Raw genomic sequence first — 24,531 nt, 5'->3', positions numbered from 1 at the left:
AAAAAGAAAACTACAGGCCAGTATCACTGATGAACATAGATGCAAAAATCCTCAACAAAATACTAGCAAACAGAACCTAGCAGCACATTAAAAGGATCATACACCACGATCAAGTGGGGTTTATCCCAGGAATACAAGGATTCTTCAATATATGCAAATCAATCAATGTGATACACCATATTAACAAATTGCAGGATAAAAACCATATGATCATCTCAATAGATGCAGAAAAAGCTTTTGACAAAATTAAACACCCATTTATGATAAAAACCCTCCAGAAAGTAGGCACAGAGGGAACTTACCTCAACATAATAAAGGCCATATATGACAAACCCACAGCCAACATCGTCCTCAATGGTGAAAAACTGAAACCATTTCCACTAAGATCAGGAACAAGACAAGGGTGCCCACTCTTACCACTATTATTCAGCATAGTTTTGGAAGTTTTATCCACAGTAATCAGAGTGGAAAAAGAAATAAAAGGAATCCAAATCAGAAAAGAAGAAGTAAAACTGTCACTGTTTGCAGATGACATGATACTGTACATAAGAATCCTAAAGATGCTACCAGAAAACTACTAGAACTAATCAATGACTTTGGTAAAGTAGCAGGATACAAAGGTAATGCACAGAAATCTCTTGCATTCCTATACACTAATGATGAAAAATCTGAAAGAGAAATTAAGGAAGCACCCCCATTTATCATTGCAACAAAAAGAAAAAAATATCTAGCAATAAACCTACCTAAGGAGGCAGAAAACCTGTATGCAGAAAACTATAAGACACTGATGAAAGAAATTAAAGATGATACAAATAGATGGAGAGATATACCATGTTCTTGGATTGGTAGAATCAGCAGTGTGAAAATGACTCTACTTCCCAAAGCAATCTACAGATTCAGTGCAATCCCTATCAAACTACAGACTGGCATTTTTCACAGAACTAGAACAAACAATTGCACAGTTTGTATGGAAACACAAATGACCCCGGGTAGCCAAAGCAATCTTGAGAAAGAAAAACAGAGCTGAGGGAATCAGGCTCCCTGACTTCAGACTATACTACAAAGCTACAGTAATCAAGACAGTATGGTACTGGCACAAAAACAGAAAAATAGATCAATGGAATAGGATAGAAAGCCCAGAGGTAAACCCACGCACATTTGATCACCTTATCTTTGATAAAGGAGGCAAGGATATACAATTGAGAAAAGACAGCCTCTTCAATAAGTGGTGCTGGGAAAACTGGACAGCTACATGTAAAAGAATGAAATTAGAACACTTCCTAACACCATACACAAAAATATACTCAGAATGGATTAAAGACTTAAATATAAGGCCATACACTATAAAACTCTTAGAGGAAAACATAGGCAGACACTCTATGACATAAATCACAGCAAGATCCTTTTTGACCCGCGTCCTAGAGAAATGGAAATAAAAACAAAAACAGATGGGACCTAATGAAACTTAAAAGCTTTTGCACAGCAAAGGAAACTATAAGCAAGATGAAAAGACAACCCTCAGAATGGGAGAAAATATTTGCAAATGAAGCAACTGACAAAGGATTTATCTCCAAAATATACAAGCAGCTCATGTAGCTCAGTATCAAAAAAACAAACAACCCAACCCCAAAATGGGCAGACGACATAAACAGATATTTCTTCAAAGAAGATACACAGATTGCCAACAAACACATGAAAGGATGCTCAACATCACTAATCATGAGAGAAATGCAAATCAAAACTACAATGAGGTATCACCTCACACCAGTCAGAATGGCCATCATCAAAAAATCTACAAACAATAAATGCTGAAGAGGGTGTGGAGAAAAGGGAACCCTCTTGCACTGTTGGTGGGAATGTAAATTGATATAGCCACTATGGAGAACAGTACGGAGGTTCCTTAAAAAACTATAAATAGAACTACCATATGACCCAGCAGTCCCACTACTGGGCATATACCCTGAGAAAAGCATAATTCAAAAAGAGTCATGTACCACAATGTTCATTGTAGCTCTATTTACAATAGCCAGGACATGGGAGCAACCTAAGTGTCCATCGACAAATGAATGGATAAAGAAGATGTGGCATGTATATACAGTGGAATATTACTCAACCATAAAAAGAAACGAAATTGAGTTATTTGTAGTCAGGCGGACGGACCTAGAGTCTGTTACACAGAGTGAAGTAAGTCAGAAAAAGAAAAACAAATACCATATGCTGACACATATATATGGAATCTTAAAAAAAAAAAGTGGTTCTGAAGAACCTAGGGGTAGGACAGGAATAAAGTCGCAGATGTAGAGAATGCACTTGAGGACATGGGGAGTGGGAAGGGAAAGCTGAAACGAAGTGAGAGAGTGGCAATGACATACATACACTACCAAATGTAAAATAGCTAGCTAGTGGGAAGCAGCTGCATTTCATGGGAGATCAGCTCGATGTTTTGTGACCACCTAGAGGGGTGGGATAGGGAGGGTGGGAGGGAGATGCAAGAGGGAGGGGATATGGGGACATATGTATACGTATAGCTGATTCACTTTGTTATATAGCAGCAACTAACACAACAATGTAAAGCAATTATACTCCAATAAAGATGTTAAAATATTGTCACTTAAATCTGATGAGCATATTTACTACTTCTTATTGAGAAATGGTCAAAATGTAATGAATTGAGGAAAGATTTTGTATTTCAAGAATTTTTAAAACCCATTTGTAGATACTTTGTCAAGCGACAGGAGATTGGTTAAATAAGTTATGGTTAACTGTAGATAGCATATCATATGGCAATTAAAATAATTACTGGAAAATGCTTCATAGAAAAAATTTTAAGTCAGATTCTAATATACTATGCTCTAAATAAGCCACATTTTGCACAACAAACTGCCAAGAACAAACAAACAAACAAAAAACAAAATCCACAAGACCAGACAGAGAAACATTATCCAAAGTATGTTTATCAAAATGTCCTCAGTGATCGTCTTGGCTAGTGGGATTTAGATGATTTTAATTACCTTTATAAAACTTTGTCTTATAATAAAAATCAAATGTTAATAAAAAGGTTTAGTCACTCAAGTAGCAGAACATTACTGAAGAAAATTCCTCCTGTACAGTTTCTCCTTAATTTCTCTTTAGCATGAAAATGGAGACACACGTTTTAATTTTGTCATTCCGTTTTCAACTAACATGGCCAAATGTCAAAAGGTTTCTGGCATCAGTTTAGCTTGTACCTTTTTTCCACCTGTAGAGGCTTAAAGACTTACTTTGTGGGGCAATGACGTTGAGCCACAACACTTAGTTTATAGGCTTAGCTTCCACACTAAGTGTTCTGCCAGAATCTTCTGACGGGCACTTTGTGAAGTCCAGCTACTGATAAAACACCTTCACTATGGAGAGGTGTGATAATGAGACCGGGAACCTGAAGGTTTACACTCATGTGCTTATGAAAATGTGTAACTGCCGCTGTCCAGCTGAGCAGGTCATTGGTGGACTCTGGCTCTGACTGGTCAGGATGATCCTGCCTCCTCCCTTGGCAGAGTAGCTGGAAGAGCCTGTGAAATCTACATCCCCTCTCCAAGCCACCACTTGCTTACCACCACTTGTGTCTGGGAGTATTCAATAAAGACGACGTCCCTAAGTTGGCTAACATAGTACCTGATATATAGTAAGTCTTCAACACGTGTTAGTGGGTATATAAAGCACACAAATACACACAGAATATTTATCTGATAATGAAAGACTTCATATCTGATAGACAGGGACCTTACTACCTAAAAGTATTAAGGGTATACAGGGTTATGGGTTGAGTTGTGTCTCCTCCAAATTCATTTGTTGAAGTCCTAACCTCAGAATGTGACCTTATTTGGAAATAGGATCATTGCAGATATAATTAGCTAAGTTAGGATACGGTGGGCCTAATCCACCATGACTGGTGTCCTTATAACAAGAGGAAATTTGGACACAGACACACACACACATAGGGAGAACTCCATGTAAAAATGAAGGCAGAGATCAGGGTGATGCTTCTACAAGCCAAGGAAGGCTAAAGGTTGCCAGGAAACCACCAGAAGCAGGAGAGTGGCCTGGAGCTTATTCTCCCCACAACCTCAGAAGGAACCAACCGTGCCAACCCCTTGATCCCAGATTTTTAGCCTTCAGTGGTGTGATGACAAAATTCTGCTGTTTAAGCCAGCCAATCTGTGGTACTTGGTTATGGCAGCCCTAGGACGTTAACACAATCACAATTCTGAAAACTGATCCACACAGGACACTCTGGGGGTAGGTGATCTGTAAAATTGGTCTGGATGTATCCTAACATTCTTGGACTTATTTTTTTGTTTTTAATTAATTAATTTTTGGCTGCATTGGGTCTTGGTTGCTGCGCGCGGGCTTTTCTCTAGTTGCAGCGAGTGGGGGCTACTCTTTGTTGTGGTGCGTGGGCTTCTCATTGCAGTGGCTTCTCTTGTTGCGGAGCATGGGCTCCAGGCACGCGGACTTCAGTAATTGTGGCTCGCGGGCTCTAGAGCGCAGGCTCAGTAGTTGTGGTGCACGGCTTAGTTGTTCCGTGGCATGTGGGATCTTCCCGGACCAGGGCTTGAACCTGTGTCCCCTGCATTGGCGGGTGGATTCTCAACTACTGCACCACCAGGGAAGCCCCTTGGGCTTACTTTAAAAACACTGATAACTGAATCAGAAAGTTACCCAGGGGTAGGACCATATCTTGTGTGTCTCTAGTTCCAACAGCACCTAGTGTGGTGTCCGGTGGGAAGCACTACCTAGCGGTAGTAAGACATGCCACAGAAGTGAGGGGGCAATCATGTAAAATTAACATGCAATGGGCTGAGAGCAGCCCTCTGAACTGCAATGCCTCTCACCTTTCTTCTGAAAAAGGACTCACCCTCTCACTTATACAGGAGTACATATGTGTATATGTATTTATATGTGTTTATATATACACATAGGCATGCATATGTACACAGAGACATGTGTGCACACCCATATATGTATACATATACTATATATGAAATGATTATATGGGCCTGAGGAAAACTATGGAAGATGACATCCTGGGTTGTCAACATGGTTCCTGGGGAAGGGGTGGGAAGATGGTGTGCACAGTACCATGAAGGAGGAGCAAATAAAAGCCTGGCATTTAATCATACTACAGCTTACTATTTATCAGTTACAAACAACAGGGCGACCTCTGAGAACTAACGTGGTCAGATGTTCCAAAACATTTTTTTGAGTAAAAATTTTAAAAATAAAAGCTAACAATTTGGTGATACAATTTATATAAGACAAAAATAAAACAAAATAAATATATGTCAATATATATGTCAAAAAAGTCAGGACAAAAATCACAAGAGTGTAAGAAGTATTCTGAATTGTGTGATGGAGACAAGGGGTTGGTATTGAAAGAGCTGCTCAAAGGGGACTTGTCTCATCAGTATTTTTTTTTCAAATACGGAGAATGTATGAATATATTTCTCAGGTAATTAAGAATTAAATTTTAAATGTTAAGGTAACTGATGGAAAAATAGAACTGAGAAGCATAATCTACAAACATGCTGGGAGAATTTAAGGAGTAGAGAAAACTAGGTCAAATACTGTAACGAAGAAAAAATGTAAAAAGAAACAAAGTATAAAAACAGAACCGGGAAACAACAAGGCAAGAGTAAGAAATACACTTGAATTATCACTACCTAGAACTGGATTACATTTGTATACAAAGAGACAGATGCTCTCAGACTGGGCTAAAAACATCTAGGTATAAGTTGCTTACAAAAGACACAATTGAAACTATCAATAAATGGTACACAAAGATTGAAATGAGGAAATCAACAAAGGTATATCTGGAAGATACAACAAAAAGAAAGCAGAAGTGCCGGTATTAATATGAGATGCAGTTGATTTCAAAGAGGAAAGAATTAAACAAAAGATGAATATTTTCTATGAATAGAAGTTAAGCCTTCCAAAGATATAATTTTCATTAATTTTTATGGGCCTAAAAACAAAGTGCTGAAAGCAAAAACTGCTACAAAGAAAATTAAAATTTGATGAATTCATAATCACATTTGAAAATAGTAACAGATCTCTCAGCATCCAATGGATCAATTAAAAGAAAAAAAGGATAGAGATGATTTGAGCAGAATGACTGACAAACTTGATTAGAACCAGAACACAATGGTGCAATATCGCCTGGAATCTGAGGGTGAGAAAGTGAGAGCCTAGAATGCTGTGCTCTGTCAGTTTGTTGTGTAAATATAACAAAAATGAAGACAAACTTGATACATTAAAAATATAATTTTTTAGAACACACACACAGGCATAGACAAGCAATTGAGAGGCTCCATATCAAACTTCTAAGAGCGGCTACCTTAGTCCAGAGGCATGAGACTGGGAACGGTGGTGTGGGATGAAAGACAATTTGCCACTCTCCTCTATACATTTTTTAATTGGAGTATAATCGCTTTACAATGTTGTGTTAGTTTCTGCTGTACAATGAGGTGAATCAGCTCTATGTATACCTATATCCCCTCCCGCTTGGACCTCCCTCACCCCCCACCATCCCACTCATCTAGGTCATCACAGAGCACCGAACTGAGCTCCCTGTGCTGTACAGCAGGTTCCCACTAGCTATCTATTTTACACATGGTATCTATGTATCTTATTTATTTCAAACCTAAGCTCCCAATTCATCCCACCCGTCCCTTCCCGCCCCCCGACCCGTGTCCACACATCCATTCTCTACATTGCGTCTGTATTCCTGCCCTTGTATTTTTCATTATAAGCTTGAATTCATTTTGACATATTTTTTGTAAAACGGTGAAATGTTTCAGGACTTCCCTGGCGTTCCAGTGGTTAAGACTTTGCCTTCCAGCGCAGGGGTTACGGGTTCAATCCCTGGTCAGCGAGCTAAGACCCCGCGTGCCTCGCGGCCAAAAAACCAAAACGGAAAACAGAAGCAATATTGTAACGAATTCAATAAAGACTTAAAAATTGGTCTAAATCAAAAAAAAAATCTTTAAAAACTTTTTTTAAAAAGGTGAAATGAAAAAAAAAAAAAAAAAAGGTGAAATGTTTCTCAAAAGAAAGGAGCGAGAGAGGGAGGGAGGAAGGGAGGAGAGAAGGAAGAAGGGAAGGGAGGAAGGCTGGACAAGCAAGCATAGAAGATGGGATGTCAAGGAATTCTCAACAGATGTTTCTGTTTACCAATATTTGAGTCTTGTATAATATCTATTTACAGTATTTAAGTTTGTATAATAACATAATGAAAGTAGCTATTATTTAACGAGGTTTAATATATTCTAGGCATTTGCACATACAGATCATCTCGTTTAATCATTATAATAAACCTGAAAGTTATTATTCTCGCTTTATAGATGAGACAGAAAAGTTAGGCTATTTGCCCTATGTTTCTTAGCTAGTAACTGGAAAGGACAGGAAACAAATCCAGGGTGGTTTGTCTCTAAAGCCAATGATGTTGTCCACACACCAGTAATCTCTCAACTACTGAGTTTTGAATGAAGACCACAGTTGGGTATGCGGCAATCAACAGGTATATTTTGTGCAAAAGAGGCTTTAAGTAGACACGAAAGTGTGAATATACTGCATTTATGGAAAAGGAAAAGCATGTGCTCCTTCAGAGCTGGAAGTGCAAGAGAGGGCACTGAGGAAAGGAAGGGAGAGGTGGCAGTGCTCAGGTACCAAATCACACCTGAGCAAACAGGTGATACAGGAGATGGCTTTCTCATGGAGATTTAAAACCTGTCATAGTAACGACAGCAATGATCAGAGAGTTCAGTGTGAGGCGAGCTGCTGTCATTGTCACCATGCATTGGCCTTGTCTCTTCTCTCCCATGTGCTGGCTACTAGACCTATTTCACGTGGGGTGTTTGCTTCTTAATTTGTTTTCTTCACTCTGAAATTCCCCCTTTTCATCTCATTCTGTCTCTTGTTTTATATAACGTACATTTTTAGAAAGTTCTGTTAGAGCGTGAAGCATTCTCAAGGAGCGAATGTGTCCTCATTCATGTATTTATTCACTAATTATATAGTCTGCAAATATTCTGTTCTGTTCATTGGGTCATATTTTTCTTCCAGCCATGATTGATTCTGTTGTCTTTCCACACCAAATTTCTGTCGAATATTTCCCTTTTAAGTTTAATGTAGCCTTTTTATATAGTTATTACATAGTTTTTTTCACCATGGGAGTGAGGAGACCTTTTGCATGTTCTGATACCGTGTGGGTGAGGTCCTCTTGATATTCTTTCTGAGTTACCCCAGGCCAGTTTGTTTGTAGCCACGTACCACATCCACCACCTTCTCAAGTCATATTGGGGTCTGTATAATGCTTCCTTCCACTTTCTTATTGCTTACCGTCTGTATCTCTAACTGAAGGGCAAAGATCAGCTGGGGCCTGTTGCTGTCCTTACTGGGGGCGTGTCCCTCCCCTCTTTAGGGACCTAAAGCAAGGTCTGCTCCACCCAGCCAGGCATGGAATGCACTGGAGGTGTTCAGCCCACCATTGTCTTTGGAAGATGGCAAACTCCAGCATCCCTTTCTGCCTCCACCAAATTCTGAAGGAGCTTTGCTGCTTTTACATTTGAGGGTTTTTTCCCTTAAGTGTCTACTCACCCAATTTGTTCATTCTTCTACAACATGAGAAGGCATCAGTGATAATTCTTGGATTTGTTTCAACTTTTTCCTGTGGTTGTGCATCGTGGGTAGGTACAGTCTCAGGAGATGCTGCACACCCGGCCACACATCAGTCACCTGGCACTCCCACCGACTGTGCTTTAGCAGTACGTGGGATCAGCATCAGAAGCCCCACGTTTAGTTGTTTGCTTACTATTTTTCATTCACTTGGTCAGATTTGGTGGAGAGGGCAATTCTGGGATCTAGGCTCATTTCACACTACCTTTACCTGGAAACTCTCTACATTTATGGATCTTGAAGGTGAAAACAGAGCAGTGCTGCTTACAAGCTGAGAGTCCTCAGACGAAGACCTTTGCACTCTATGGGAATGTGGTGATGATCAAGAGAGAGAACACATAATCTTTAAGAGAGGCATACACCTAAGCTACTAGTTTGTATTTACTTTTATATGAGCAGCTCCTAATACACTCTAGACCTTGTAGGTTAAGCCATGTGTAAGAGTAATGAGCTGCTGATCTGAGATTAATTTTTCCCCAGACTCTCCCGTGTCTTGGTATAAAAGCAGCAAATGCCTTTGGGTCTGGCTTTGCACGTTAAAGTACAGGCAGGACCTCCTCAGGTGTGTAAAACTAGGTGTGCAGGCAGCTTTTGCCCTTGGGGATAGGACCCTTGAGAGGATCTTTTGTTGGTTTTATGAGACTGCTCCTCCCCTGGGCAGACAGGGCAGTTCCCTTAAGGAGCTCCAGAGCCTCCTGCAGCAATTTAAAGTCAGCAAACCTGTTCGGTCAGCCCAGGAGCCATTGACCAAGATTTGTTGGCAGGAAAGTTCACTGAAAACCTCAAAGGAGACATGCGTGAAGGCGGCAGGAATCTGAGCTGAGGGCCTGGGCACCATACAGGCCTTTTAAGACTTTAGAGTTGATGGGGTCAGTCAACTCCAGCTCAGTTTTGGGCTGAGGCTGGAAGCCTGAGTCACAGCACATTCTATAACATGAAGCTGTCTGTAGGCTCAACCCTGGTACCCAGGCCACCCTTTCCTTTCTCGTGGTTTAGGATGTATATTCGTTCATATATTTATTCATTACTTTACACAGTCTACAAATACCTGTTTCTCTCTACCATGTTTCACACATCAGGCACTGAGAATAACGCAGCACATGTGACAGGCAAGATCAGTGCATCCGTGGAACTTTAGTCTTTGGTTGGCTAGACAGGTACCAGCAAGCACACATGTTGGGTATTTACAGATTGTGATCACTGATGTTCAGGCAAGAGATGGAGAAAAGTGAAACTGGAAGTTTAGTCTTAGTTTCAAGAGAGTCATTGAGGAAGACTCCCCTGAGGAGGGTGTTTGAGCTGAAACTGAATAAGGAAAATAAATTGGCTTTTCAGGAGCTGAAGGAAGATCCAGAATAGGAAGAGAAATTTGAAAACCAAGTCTTACATTCAGCTTTGCCGGAGCTACCAGTGTAATTTTTTCGATTAACTGAATTTCCAAATATCTGATATTTTGTAAGACAAACTGTAAGGAAAAAATGTTGCCTGCCGTCCCAGTTCTACAAGGATCAAGCCATTGGCCAGTGCGGTCACGCACTGACTTATATAAAATTCGAACATGAATCTGATCAAGCCTCTCAACCAGGAGGTGGGAAACTTTTTCTTAGCAGCCCAATAATAAATATTTTAGGCTTGTGGGCCACATGTTTTCCACTGACACAACTCAACTCTGCCACTGTAACTCAAAAACAACCACAGGGCTTCCCTGGTGGCGCAGTGGTTGGGAGTCCGCCTGCCGATGCAGGGGACACGGGTTTGTGCCCCGGTCCGGGAGGATCCCACATGCCGCGGAGCGGCTGGGCCCGTGAGCCATGGCCGCTGAACCTGCACATCCGGAGCCTGTGCAAACAACCACAGACAATATGGACACAAATGGACACCGCTGTGTTCCAATAAGACTTTATTTATGTAGTAAACAGGGGGCTGGCCCACAGGCCATAGTTTGCCAATCCCTGCTGTAGAATCCAGATCTAGCTAACAATTTACAAGAAATATAGAGAACAGAGGAATACATTTAATGCCACCACAGGGATTCAATCAGCAAAACTCAGATTGTTTTGAAGGAAACACATTCTGTACTGTGGGGAAACTTCATGACAAAGTACCTAGTTTCTTCAACAAAACAGCAAGAGATAAAAAGAATTGGAAAAGAAACAACATTATATGAGACATAAAATTCATATCAAGCAATCAAAATATTTGGGTTTTAATAAAAGACCAATTCCAACAAACTGAAAAAATAAGACAGTTATGGAAACGAATAATGACATTAAGAGTATTACTTCTTTTGGGTATGATAATGGTGCCTTGTGGTTATGTTTTCAAAACGATTTACATCGTTAGGGATACATATTAAAAAACAGATGGAATGATATGATGTCTGTGATTTGCTTCAAAATAATCTGGGGTGAAGCGGGGGTGTGGCTATAGATAAAATTAGATTGACTGAGTTGGCTGTTACTGAGCTTGGGTAATGGCTGCATGGGGGCTCTTTGTACTGTTCTCTCTACTTTTGCATATCTCTGAACTTTTCCATAATTAAAAGTTAAAACAAACATAAAACATACTTCAGATTCAGTGGCAGAGATGAAAAATGTAGGCGTGGATGAAGAAAAACAGGTTTAGTTTGATGGACAGGAGTCCTTTGGAACAATTAAGAGCAGTTAGGTTGATGGGATTTAACCTTGTTTGTCCCTTCGAATTAAAGAGAAGTTGGAGTGAATCAGATCCACCCTGCCTCTCTGAGTAACTCATCACCTCCCAACCCTCTCAGAGGGAAGGAAGACCAAGGGAGCCAGGACTTGGGGCTGAGGCCACTGCTAAATGCATACTAAATATGTGTACGCCCTTCCTTGTAGCAGAGTCTTGATTTCTTCAGAGATGCCAGGGCGCATTTAAAAATATTCAGCCCTTCAGACCCTCTGGCAGCTAGAGTTGGCCAGGTGAGCTAATTTTGGCCACTGAAATATAATAGAAGCCTAATGGTCAGGGCTCCCAGAAAATATATTCTTTTCTGCATTAGAAGGGACATATTCAGGTGTATTCATTCTAGCTTATTCTTGCGGAGGTGTAATTATAGTGCCTGAAGCAGTAGTACCAATCTTGTAACCATAAAGATAAAAGTGAAACATTGTGATGGGAGGGGTGGGGGCCATGGGGGTGGGGAGAGAGCAAGAGAGAGATGGAGGGCGAGGGACGAAGGGAGCGAGAGAGGGAGAGAATGGATTTGCATGAACGAACCTGGTCATCATGAAGCAGGGACTCAGTGCCCCAGGCCTGATTATCTTGCCTGCACTTCGTTACATGAGAAAAATAAACTCCTGCGTGGTCAATCCGCTACGATAAGGCTTCTGTTACATGTGGCCAAGCACAGTGAGTCACTGACAACAAGTTACCTAGAACCCCAGATATCCAAAACTAAACTCCAGACCTCCTCTAATCTGTCTTCTCATAGACTTTCACAGCTCCTTACGTGGCAACACACTCACCTTTTTTTTTGCGATAAGTGGGCCTCTCACTGCTGTGGCCTCTCCCGCTGCGGAGCACAGGCTCCAGACGCGCAGGCTCAACGGCCATGGCTCACGGGCCCAGCCGCTCTGCGGCATGTGGGATCTTCCCGGACCGGGGCACGAACCCGCGTACCCTGCATCGGCAGGCGGACTCTCAAACACTGCGCCACCAGGGAAGCCCCAACACTCACCTTTAAGTCATTCGACCACCAAAATGCTTGACTTCTCTTTTCCCCCCCTCACTCCACATTCAGTCCATCAGCCAAGCCCGAAGGCAGGAAGGAGGAAGGAGCGGAGGTATGTGTCTCTCTCAGGCTGTGTCTCTGGCCATCACTGTGTCTTCTCTTAGGCTCCAGGTCCCATCAGACAGCCCCCGCATCTGGGGTCCCGGCTGCTGCTGGACAGGCCTCCACCAGGTGGCTGCAGCCCCTGGGCTGCTGGACCACCACTGCCTCTGCCAGTCCTCTGCTGCTCATCTCCTGGCTACCTCGCTGCCTCCTGTGCAGCTTTCAGCTATGTCGCCTGCTTAGTCAGCTACCCATATTAAATCCCTTCTGTTTGAAACACCAGTTAATGCTGACCAGGCCTGATTGATAAGCCTTCCCTGATGACCCTAACTAAAACATTCTCCACTCCCCTCGCGGTCACTTGATCACTTATCCTGCTTTACTTTCCTTGTAGCTCTTATCAATACCTGCTAGAGTATGTATCTGTTTGTTTCCTTAGTTGCCTAATTTTCCACTGGAATGTAAGTGTCAAGACAGCAAGGGTCTTCTGCATGGGGCCTGGCACATGGTATGTGCCTCACACAAAGAAACAAATGCTTTTCCATTCCTTTAAGAGATACTGACACACACTCTCCAAGTCTCAGGCGCTAGACAGATTGATGAATAAGACAAGTTTTAGACTGTCGCTTTGGCCACAGGTGGGAGTGGCAGTGAGAACCCAGCCGCTCTTGGGCTTCAGTGCATTTTAATTGTCCTATTTTCTATTTGTAGTGGTTCTGAAAAGCAGTGGAAAATCATGTGTATTTGGAAGCTCACCGAAGAGGGGGATCAAATCTATTGTGAACATACATCAGACTCCCCATAGGGAAACACCACTCACCTGACCTGGAGAGGGATCTTGGGCACCTTCTTAGAGACCTTGAACCGGCTTCTGTCCCCACAGGTATCAGTGAAGTACACACCAGCCACACTGGTCACCTGGTTCCCTGGGAACTTGGACAGCACCTTGTCATGACCATGCTGACTGGCCCAGTACCAGGCTTGGCCCCCCATGAGCAGGCCCCCTCCACGTTTCACAAACTGGATCAGCTCTGCAGTCATGGTGTCATTGTAGGCATTGATGCAATAAACCCCCAGGGGTTCTCTCGGTTCTGGCTGAATCTGTGCCTCAACCCCAGAGCCCTGCAGGATGTTCGCTAGTAATGCCAGGGATGGGTGCACTCCAACGGGAGCCCCAGGAGAGGGACAGAGCCAGCCCACTGCATTGAGAAGAAATGGGGCCAAGCCGGCGTCCAGCAGGTAGCCCTCATGGGACACAACCACAAGGCGGCCTCGGCCATAGGAGGACGCAGCAATGAGGACCTGGCCCTGATCATTCACCATCACGGGGAAGGCAGCCTCTCCAGTTAGAAGGAGTTCACTGGGGATGGGGCCTTTAGGGACATCCCAGCTTGTCACTCCATTCATGAGGGCCTCAAAGGCAGCAGCAGGAGTTGTCGCCATGGTTCAGTCAGCTGCAGAAGAAGAAAGCAAAGACTGAGCTTGGTCAGAACAAATGAAGGAATGAGTGAAAACAAAAACAACTAAATGCATTCAGATGAAAACTACTTGTCAGGTCCCCCACTGTGTGCCACGGCCTGGGGTGCAGCAAGGAACACAACAGACAAGGTCCCTGCTTTCACGAATTTAATATTTGAGAAGGGGAAGGACAATAATTAGATAGGTAAACAGATAAAATGCAGCAATTAATAAGTGTTAGATGAAAATAAAACATAATGATGTGATATCGAGCAACCAGAAAATCACTTTAGATTGGGTGACAGGAAAGGCCTACAGGAAAAAGTGACCTTGAAGCTGAAACCTGACATTTAAGTTGAGGCCTGAAATGCTGCAAGAGAGCATTTTAGCAGTGAGAAGCCCCAGGGGTGGCTGGAGGAACACACAGGGAGGAGCAGGACCTGAATGGAGTGAGGGCGGGGCTGGATCCCACAGAGCAGGTAGATCAAGGTGAGACCTGAGCCGACTTAGCATTTTCTTCTCTGGAAGAAAAGGTCAGTGGACCTTTCAGAAACTAAATTTCTTCTGGTAGCTTTGACCAAATGAATTGGAAACGCCTCCCAATTTATCATGTCTGCCCTAACCAGGGAGCTCCCCGCCTCTACTTGGGGAGCATGCTGAGGTTTGCCAGGTCTTTTAGAATTTGGTGTGCCTAGAACTGAGTTAATCACTCCCTTCAGAGCAGCTCCTCTTCGATAAATGACTTACACTTTAGTCTCTCCACTTACATAAGGAGAATAGTACAGCCCTTGGAGGATTGTTTTTGAAGATGAAGAGAATGCGAATAAAAATGCCTTGTCCAGTGTCAGGTGTACAATGAGCACTGAGAAAACACTAGTGTCTGTCCCTCTGCTGTCTTTTCTAGCTTCCTAAGTGACAAGAGCCATGTAGTAGGTGCTCTGGGGGCCCCGGACCGCCTGTGACTCCAGCAACTGCCCTGGAGGACTTTCCTGGGCACTGGGAAACCTTTCTCACCTGGCAGGTGCTCTGAAGTGGCGGTGAGCTGATACAGGGTAAGCTTCACCCGGGGGAGGGCGTCACGGATAAATGCCACAGGGCTGTCCTAGGTGCATTCTGGAGCCCCTCACAAGGTCACCCAAGGAATTGAGTTCCAGCTGCCCACAGCGGTAAACAGCTCAGCGACAGCCCTTCCCTGCTGGCTTCCCCTCCTTCCTGGTCTCTTCCTCCCCATGTCTTCACTGTGCAGTACTGGGCTCACTTCCCAGATAAACCACCTGCACTCAGGTCCTTCTATCAGGTTTTGCTTTGGGGAACAATCTAAACTGACAGACACCAAACCCTTCCCTTCCACTACATCTGCCTCTGTCCTTCCTCCCTCCTGCTTCCGTACACCGTCAGCCACCTCATTTTGTTCATCTTCTTTCACGTATCTCTCAAATATCAGTCCCTTCAGTTTACATTCATATCTAGATGAAACCAATCTGGTTTCTGTCCCCAGGATACATCCCACCAACAATCTCCCTCAAGCCATCCTACTCACACGTCTTCCTAATCAGATCTCTCAGGTTCATCCACTCCCCCAGGTAAAAACTGAGTGGCTCACCCTGGATTTTAAGCCTCCAGGATACGGGCTCTCCACAGTTTTTTAGACTTCTTCCTTCACTTTCTCCACCAAATCTCTGGTACGCTTGGCTCCCTGAGCATGCCCTGTATTCCTTGTAAAGTTCCAGCTCCTTTTTTTTTTTTTTTTTTTTGGTTTTAAACTGCCGTTCCCATCTGCCACCTCTTAATATTGCCCCCAGTAAAGTGAGTTCACAAAAAAGCACCAGTTCCCAGCTGGAGTATGGAGCCCGTGGGTGAATAAGCTCAGCTTGCGGGTTTGGGGTAGGAAAAGGCAGCGAGAGATCAGGAAGCCTGAGGTCGAGCCAACCACCTCTGACAGGACAAGGGAGGGCTTTCACGAAACCGGGCCTCCCTAGTTTTACAGGAAAAGCACCAAAAAACCCAGGAGATGAGTAATACGTTCTCAGAACTTGGCCCACAACTCTCCATAACTACATGCCCGCGCGCGCGCACCCAGAATCACACCCACACACGATCACACATCTGTCAAATTCTTGGCTCACAAATTCAAAGAGGCGGGAGAAAAGTTTCTTGAGACAAACAGCAAATAGGGAAAGAAGGGCGAAACGAAACAGGGACGTGAACCTAAGAAGACAGACACCCCGATTGCCGGGAACCTTCTCGGATCTGTAACTGACACCTTGGGGCGTACCCGTGTCCCCAGGTGCTCGGCCCCCGGTCCACCCTACGGACCCGCTCGGATCGGCAAACTCACGCTGGGGCCGCCGTGGTGCGCGGTGCAGGCCAGAGCGTGGAGGCCGGAGCCGAGGTTCGGCAGGCGGTCCCGGCGCGGCAGGAGCTGCGGGGCGGTGCCCGGGAGGCTCCTCCCCGCCGCGCCAGGGGCGGGGCCGGGCTCCTGCGGGGTTCGCAGCCCGTCCCGCCCCCCCGGGAGGTGGGGCCTCTCGGCCCTCGGGTGTCCGGGCCGAAACCGGCTACCCCGGGCTCTCCGAGGGTCGCGTCGGAGTGAGAGGGAGCTCCGCAAAGTTGCTGTCACAGTTGGTGAGGAAAGCACACGCCAAGTCTCCAATAAGGCAGACTCGGGGCGAAGAATCCCCCAATAGCAACGTAACCCACGGCCGAGGTTCTGCTTGGGCCCCGCGTGGAACTGGGCCCCCTCCCCTCCGGTCCGGGGGTGCGGCGCCGGAGAACCCAGGCTGTCGTGTCGCCGCCTCAGGGCGGCTCCTGAGTTGAGGGGCTGCCCCCTGGTGGCCAGCGACCGGCCTTACACCCCGTGCCGGGCGGGATTCTCGGCGGTCCACGGAGCTCCACCAAGAGAACTGAGTCTGGGAGTGTAGGCGGAAATGCCGCCCAGTGATGTGCTTGCTGGGAAGGAAACGTGCCCGTTACAACACCAGACACGTCCGTTCCAGCTAAAGCTGTAGAGTGGCTGCTGCTTGGATTTCTACCTAAAACTGGTGGGAAGGTCAAAATCAAGGTTAAAGAGTTCTAAGTTTGCCGCGAATCCGATTTTGTACAGCTTTGTGCAGCAGATGCGCTGTTTTAACTTTTATGGAGTTTTTGTTTTGCTAAAGGGGGAGAGAGTAACAGGTAGGGGTGGGGACACGCGTGCGTACTTGAGAGTGATTATGGAGAAGGGGGCTTTTTAGATCCCTATTTTATAATCCCCCCACCCCCGTTTGGGGCTAACACTGGTTATACGTGTAAATCATCGCACTGTTCATAAAGTTACCGGATGTATCTATTTTTCTTAAAGGTTCATGACTGTCTTTTTATAAGCATGAATTAATAGTAGCAGTTAATCTTACATCCTCGTTGATTTTAACATGTTGTGGACACTTCACTCATATTCTCTTCTGTCTCGGGGCTTATCAAGGCCAGTGCCTTCACCAGATCTCGAGCCCATTCTCTTTGTAAAATAGGTAGCACCTCCTCCAGGATCTTGCTGTCGAGTTCCCTTTTTTGTATTTTCATTTTTTAAACCTCTTTTGACTTCTTCCTGAGTAAAAATATACTTTGGTAGACTCCATTTCTTGCCTATCTGTATAGAACATGTCATTTATTTCCTGCAGCTCACCCTCACCTTTGCCAAGAATGAAGTTCAGACCTTGCAATCCAGCTTCTGCTTCTTCCACTTCATTCCCTTCCCAAGTCCAGGCTCCACCCCTGCCTCCCCTTAAGTGTACACTGGGTAGTGCTGACTGACTCTTTCATTTTCCCTCTTTGGTGTTAAATTAACATAATGCTAATTATTATTCTATTTTTCTTTGGATCTTTACGAAAATATACTTTCAGGATTTTAAAGCAGTTTTTTTTTGTTTGTTTGAGAGTGGGGGCAATCAGGAATGAAGTGCTGATACTTATTTTAATATGTTGTGAAATGCTTTTTGTTATGGGCTGAATTGTGATTGAGTTAAAATGAGGCCAGTGAGGTGGGGCCCTAATCTAATAAGACTGGTGTCCCTGTGAGAAGAGGAAGAGACACTAGGGATGCCCTCACAGAGAGGACAAGCCATATGAGGACACAGTGAGAAGGAGACATCCCTAAGCCACTGAGAGAGGCCTCAGGGAAACTGACCCCTGCTGGCACCTAGATCTTGAACTTCCAGTCTCCAGAACATGAGAAAGTAAATTTCTGTTCTTTAAGCCAAAGACAACTCAAAATTACCTAATCAGTAAATTCTAACAGTAAGTTAGTGGTTAAATTAAGCTACATCATACAGTGGAACACTTTTCAACTGTTAAAAGGAATGAAATAACTCTGCAGGTACTAGTATGGAAATGTTTAAAAGCTTAATGTTTAAAATGTGTTGGTTAGTGTGTGTAATATTGTTTAATATAGAAAAAGATTTTATAGAGACACACAGCTTCTTTGTGTGTGTGTGTGTGTGTGTGTGTGTGTGTGTGTGAAGAACTTGATAACCATAGTTACCTCTGATAAGTGATTCCAGGGTGTTTGGGAATGGAGAATACTTTTCATCTACTGTAGTTCTTTTTTTAAAAAATATATTAATTATTTTATTTATTTATTTTTGGCTGTGTTGGGTCTTTGTTGCTGTGTGCAGGCTTTCTCTAGTTGTGGCGAGCAGGGGCTACTCCTCATTGCGGTGTGTGGGCTTCTCATTGCGGTGGCTTTTCTTATTGCAGAGCACGGGCTCTAGGCACGCGGGCTTCAGTAGTTGTGGCATGCGGGCTCAGTAGTTGTGGCTCGCAGGGTCTACAGCGTAGGCTCAGTAGTTGTAGCGCACAGGCTTAGTTGCTCCGTGGCATGTGGGATCTTCCCGGACCAGGGCTCAAACCCGTGTTCCCTGCATTGGCAGGTGGATTCTTAACCACTGAGCTACCAGGGAAGTCCTTCTTTTTTTAAATATAACTTTTCTTTTTCTTTCTGTCTTTTTTCTTTTGGTTTTATTGAGTTATAATTGATGTACAGCACTATATAAGTTTAGGGTATACAGCATAATGATCTGACTTACATACATAAGGAAATGATTATCACAGTAAGTTTAGTGAACGTCCATCGTCTCATATAGATGCAAGGTTAAAGAAATAGAAAAAAGTTTTCTTTGTGATGAGAACAGTTAGGATTTACTCTCTGAACTGCTTTTGTATATCAGGTACAGCATGTAAATTATCTTTATCATGTTGTATCTTACATCTCTAGAACTTATTTGTCTTATAACTGGAAGTTTGTACCTCTTGACTACCTTCCTCCAATTCACCCTCCTCCCACACCCAGCCTCTGGTAACCACAAATATAATCTCTTTTCCTAGGAGTTTGTTTTTGAAGTATCATTGAGCTACAACACTGTATTAGTTTTTTTGTTACATAACACAGTGAGTTGATATTTCTGTACGTTTAAAAATGATCCCCTTGATAAGTCTAGTTGTTGTCTACCACTGTACAAAGATATTACATAATTATTGACTGTATTCCTCACACTGCACATTTCATACCTGTGACTGATTTAGTTTGTAACTAAAAGTTTGCACCTCTTAATCTCCCTCACCTCTTCACCACCACCCCCAACCCCTCGGCAACTGCTGTCTGTTCGTTCTCTGTGCCTATGACTCTGTTTCTGTTTAGGTTTTTTTTTTTTTTTTTTTTTTTTTTGTGGCGTGTGGGCCTCTCACTGTTGTGGCCTCTCCCGTTGTGGAGCACAGCCTGCGGAGCACGCAGGCTCAGCGGCCATGGCTCACGGGCCCAGCCGCTCCGTAGCATGTGGGATCCTCCCGGACCGGGGCACGAACCCATGTCCCCTGCATCGGCAGGCAGACTCTCAACCACTGCGCCACCAGGGAAGCCCTCTGTTTAGTTTTGTGTGTTCATTTGTTTTGTTTTTTAGATTCCACATATAAGTGAAATCATAAAGTATTTGTCTTGTCTGATTTATTTCAGTTAGCATAATACTCTCTAGGTCCGTCCATGTTGTCGAAAGTGACAAGATTTTATTCTTTTCTATGGCTGAGTAATACTCCATTGTGTGGGGCTGCAGGGCCTTGGTGGTACCAGGGCTAGTGCTGGCCTACTGGCAGGTGGGGCTGGGTTCTGGCCCCTCTGGTGGGCAGTGGCGTGTCCTGGGGTGACTGGGGGTTCAAGGGGTCCTATGGTAGCTGGCCTGCTGTCTGCTGGGGCTGTGTTTCTACCCAGCTAGCTACTTGGTCTGGGGTGTCTCAGGACTGGGCCTGGCTGGCTGGTCGGTGGGGTCAGGTCCCAGTTCTAATAAGCTAGAGGACAGATCCCCAAATCGCACTTACCAACACCAGTGCTTCACCGTGGGATGAGCACCCCAAAATGGCTGCTGCCAGCATCTGTGTCCCCAGAATGAGTCCCAGTTGCCTTCTGCCTCTTTTGGAGGCTCTCCAAGATGAGTAAGCAGGTCTGACCCTGGCTCCTTTCATATTACTGCTTTTGCCTTGGGTCCCGGAGTGTGTAAGATTTTGTGTGTGCCCTTTAAGAGTGAAGTCTCTATTTCTTACAGCCCTTTGACTATTGCGAAAGTAAGCCGTGCTAGCCTTCAAAGCCAAACATTCTGGGGCTTGTCTTCCCAGTGCAGAACCCCTAAGGCTGGGGAGTCCCAATGTGAGGCCCAGACCCCTCGCTCCTTGGGGAGAACCTCTGCAATTTTCATTATTCTCCTGTTTGTGGGTCACCTACATGGGAGTATGGGTCTGATTGTACCATGATTCTGTCCCGACTACCCCGTTTGTTGTGGTTCCTTCTTTATACCTTTAGTTGTAGAAGATCTTTTCTGGTAGATTCTGGTTTTTCTCATCAGTCCTTGCTCTACTATCCTTGTAAATAGTGTAATTTTGGTGTGGCCGTGAGAGGAGGTGAGCTCAGGGTCTTCCTACTCCACCGTCTTGGCCAAACTCCCCTCCAGGGGTTTTCTTTAAGGTTGCTCGATGTACAAAACTCCCTCCTACCAAAGTGCAATTTCCTTCTCCTAGAAAATGACTCTTTTTTCCTATCTTAGCTCAGTCATCACTTCCTTAGGAAAGACTGTCCTAACCTCCAGAACTGTACTAAATCCTCCTGATAAACCTCTGTTCTTACCCAGGTTGTAATTCTACAGTTATTTGTAAGCTCATCTGATTAATGTTCTCTCTCATAGGCCCTCATGGTATGAGTGTGGAGTCTGTCTCCTGTTTGCCCACCATTGATTTTGGTTCATTTCTGGAATGTCATATCTTAATAAATATATAAATGTATGTTGAATAAATAAGTATATATTGAATGTTCAAGAAATGTCTATTGAATTGGTGAGTAAATAAGTCTTTGGAGGATTAGTGCAAACCTGATTGGCAGAGAACCAAATGCAGTCATGTTGCAGAAAGAAGGAGCATGGCGAAACCTATACAAGGAAGACAGTTTGGATACAACAGATCAGAATTTCCGAATACTTCAGGATGGAAACCCAATGTGAGGTGAAGTTAGTTGAGTTCTTGGTCTCATACCAGCAAACAACTGACCTTTGAGAAGCAAAGTGGGAAACGAGCACTGAGGGAGGGTCAAGCAAGTTCCATGTCAGCGCTGAGCTCAAGATCTCTTTTGAGAGTTTGTGCTCTTAGGTTTTAACCGGTTTCTACCTACATCAATCTCAGTCTTTATGGTAAAATACCATATTTACTTTACCGTACTGTTCTAAAAGGACTCCTGAGCCTATTTCAGTGTTGATCTAATAGAAGAAGGGATTTCAAACAAAGGTGATTTTTCCAGGGTCAGAGAGCAGAAGCAGACCCACCATCAGTAACGTACCTGCCATTTGGGAGCAAGGGTTGGCTGAAGAATGGAGACAAAGCCACATAAGGCACAGCATAAGGGTCCATTTTAAAAAATTGGGAAATGAAAGATGGTGACCAGCATGGATGTGACTAAGGATCATTGCTCATGTGAAGGTGTGAACCCCCAGGCCTTTCCTCCCACCCAGGAGAACACAGAAACTAGTCCATGAAAGTCAGCATGTTCTCACGGGGCACATATTCTGTGAGGCACTCTGGGAGATGACGGTGATACTGTGGTCAGTAAGTCGAGAGAGGACAGGAGACACGAAACAACTGTAGTATCAGATGGATTTATGTAGATGCTGAATTGGCTGCAAATTAAGTGCAAGGGAACAGAAAGGAAGAAGCAATGATTTCTAATCAAGATATCAGAGGTTAGTGTTAGTGTTACAGAGGTAACAAGATATCAGAGGTTAGTGTTACAGAGGTAACACTAAAACTTAGCCTTGGAGAAACATGTATGATCTTTGTGGGCGGATGAGGGTGGCAGACATTACAAAGTGAGGCTGTGTCATAGTCTGCAGCATGAAGATGTGTGTGTGAAAAGCTTGGTTTGAGAAAAAATGTTCATTGTGAGTGAAGCTTGTTAACAGGACTTGTATATATAGTGCTAGCTCTACGAGGCATTTGGGCCAGATTTTAAGGGACTTTAGCTGGTACACTAAGGAGCTTGGATTGTAGTCTCCAATTTGTAGGAAGGTTTTTAAGAAATGCCATGTAAGAAACACTGAGGTTACTTCCTCAACATCTATTTTCTACCTCACCTCTCTTGTCCTTTCTAACCAAATCCCAATTTTGTTCAGATAATCTACCTCTCCCCTACAAGATTCAGGGGGAAATGAAGCCATTTCCAGTTCCAAGGGTAGATATGAATTAGCTTAAGCCAAGCATGCTAATCCATGCCCTTTGCACTGCAACGCTGGGCTCTTTTTGGGTTATAAATAGTGTAATAATTGTCTAGCATACACAGATCAGAATTTTCATTGTTACTAGTGTTACATCAGTCCATTTCTGTCAAATAGAGGAAAATCTCTGCAGTAATTCCAATTTCTCACTAAGCCAAATGCAGGGGTTACTTTATACACATGCTTTCCAACTGTGGGCTAGCATTAATAGTCACTGGCCTCCTCCTTCAATTATTTTTAGTTACGAGTTAAACTTAATGTGGTCCCATATAGTCTTTCCCTAAAGGGCCTCAAGAATCTGGAAAGGATTAGCCACACTCTAATTTAGGAATAGAGATGGATGAATCCACCTATGTGCCTGTACTGGTATGAGTCACTGGCGAGGTTAATTAAGTCACTAAGATGATCCAGAACAGGTGTCTACAGCTGTTTTAAGAAGGAGTGTTTTTGTGGCTATGAAAACGCTCGGCTCAGATCTCCCAACTGCAGGGAGTGGGTATGCAGCTGACGGACAGACCCAGCTGCTGTGCTCTAGAATCCTTGGCGCCAAAGCCACGTGGCCCAGGAGCTTCTGCTGGCCAGTGATTAAGTATGGTGGGGGCACTAAGGAGACATGGGACTTTTTTGGTTTGTGACTTTGGCTCACGGACTCTCCAGAGGCCTTGTCAAAACCTTCTGAGACCTACAATGCAAACCATTCCTTCTTTCACTCTCTCCTCACAAAGGTTAAAACTACATCGCAGTCTGATGGCTCTTCCAGCCTCCTCTGGGTCTCTCTCCATCTTCTCTCACAAGTGTTTCCCTTAATAAACCTCTTGTACACCTGACCTCATCAGGCTTCTGCCTCTTGGAGGACCCAGGCTAATATAAGTACTGTTATAATTATATCTCCTAACATTAAAATGCTCAAGTGTATTCATTAAAATTGCATTGTAGTGGGAGTAAAGAGCAAAGTCATCAACTTGAGCATTTAGGGAAGACTCATCCACATTTTTCATTCTGTAGTACATGTATGATAACCTTTATTCAAATTATAGCATGGTCTATTTCCAGGGGCAAGTTCCTGCCTGCATGTTTGTTTAAAGCAATAAGGTAGAGTTTGCTGGCCATCTTGACAGGTGGCCAGCCCTAATTCAGAGTTATAAAAGTTTTCATATTCTCCTTTGGTGCATTTGTGAAATTAATGTGGGGTGATATTTTCTTTTTTGGGTTATAAGTATATGGAATATATATGGTAGGAGCCAGTAATATTCCAACCACAGAAGATGTCTTGGAGAAAATCACTGCCACTCCAGAGATATCCAGGCTGAAACTCTCTCCCTCCATTGATGAATGAGGGAGTGGGCTTCTTACATTTCTAAACTCCTCCCATTTCCAGGTCAGACATAAACTTTGGTTTTGTACTGAAGATTTCAGCCATCTGGGAACCAGTGGAGCTGACTTAGCCCAAGGCTGAATGGATGTTATTCCTCCAGCTCTGAAATATCAGACCCAATGGGTAGGCACACAACAGATCCAAGTTCCTATGATCGCACCTACACCAGTGTGGTTTATACATCTTCATACACAATCCCACAAGGGTTGCAACTATCAAGATGCCAGAGGGGCTGTTGTATGGGCATTGGGAATCATGGAAGGCCAAATATCTCCATAACAAAATTCCTACAGAGGAAGAGTGTGTCAAAGTTCCTACTCTTATAAAGACCAGCAACATAATTCTTCTTCCTGCAGATGTTAGTTCAGAATTTATTCTGAAGTTCCTGTGACATGAAGGCCTTCCTTTTTAAGTCTTCC

At 43.9% G+C, this 24,531-nt stretch overlaps 1 protein-coding gene across 2 annotated transcripts in view; it reads right to left on the bottom strand.

Annotated features, from left to right (window-relative positions):
- The window catches only part of TCAF2 (TRPM8 channel associated factor 2), a 30,767-nt gene extending 14,374 nt beyond the window's left edge, over positions 1–16,393 (bottom strand). The window contains exons 1-2 of one of the 2 annotated variants that reach the window (XM_032643880.1): positions 16,305–16,393; positions 13,329–13,962 (exon numbers count right to left, since the gene is read on the bottom strand). In XM_032643880.1, coding sequence (XP_032499771.1) covers positions 13,329–13,951 — 623 coding nt within the window. In that variant the 5' untranslated portion in view covers positions 13,952–13,962; positions 16,305–16,393. Of the gene's footprint in view, positions 1–13,328; positions 13,963–16,304 lie in introns of those variants that run through there. The other variant, XM_032643881.1, reaches the window with a different exon arrangement.
- Positions 16,394–24,531: the final 8,138 nt, after the last annotated feature.

Source organism: Phocoena sinus, chromosome 9 (assembly GCF_008692025.1).
Source record: "Phocoena sinus isolate mPhoSin1 chromosome 9, mPhoSin1.pri, whole genome shotgun sequence".
Lineage (NCBI taxonomy): Eukaryota > Metazoa > Chordata > Mammalia > Artiodactyla > Phocoenidae > Phocoena > Phocoena sinus.
The sequence above is the reverse complement of the archived record's forward strand: the minus strand, read 5'-3'. Positions and strand labels throughout refer to the sequence as shown.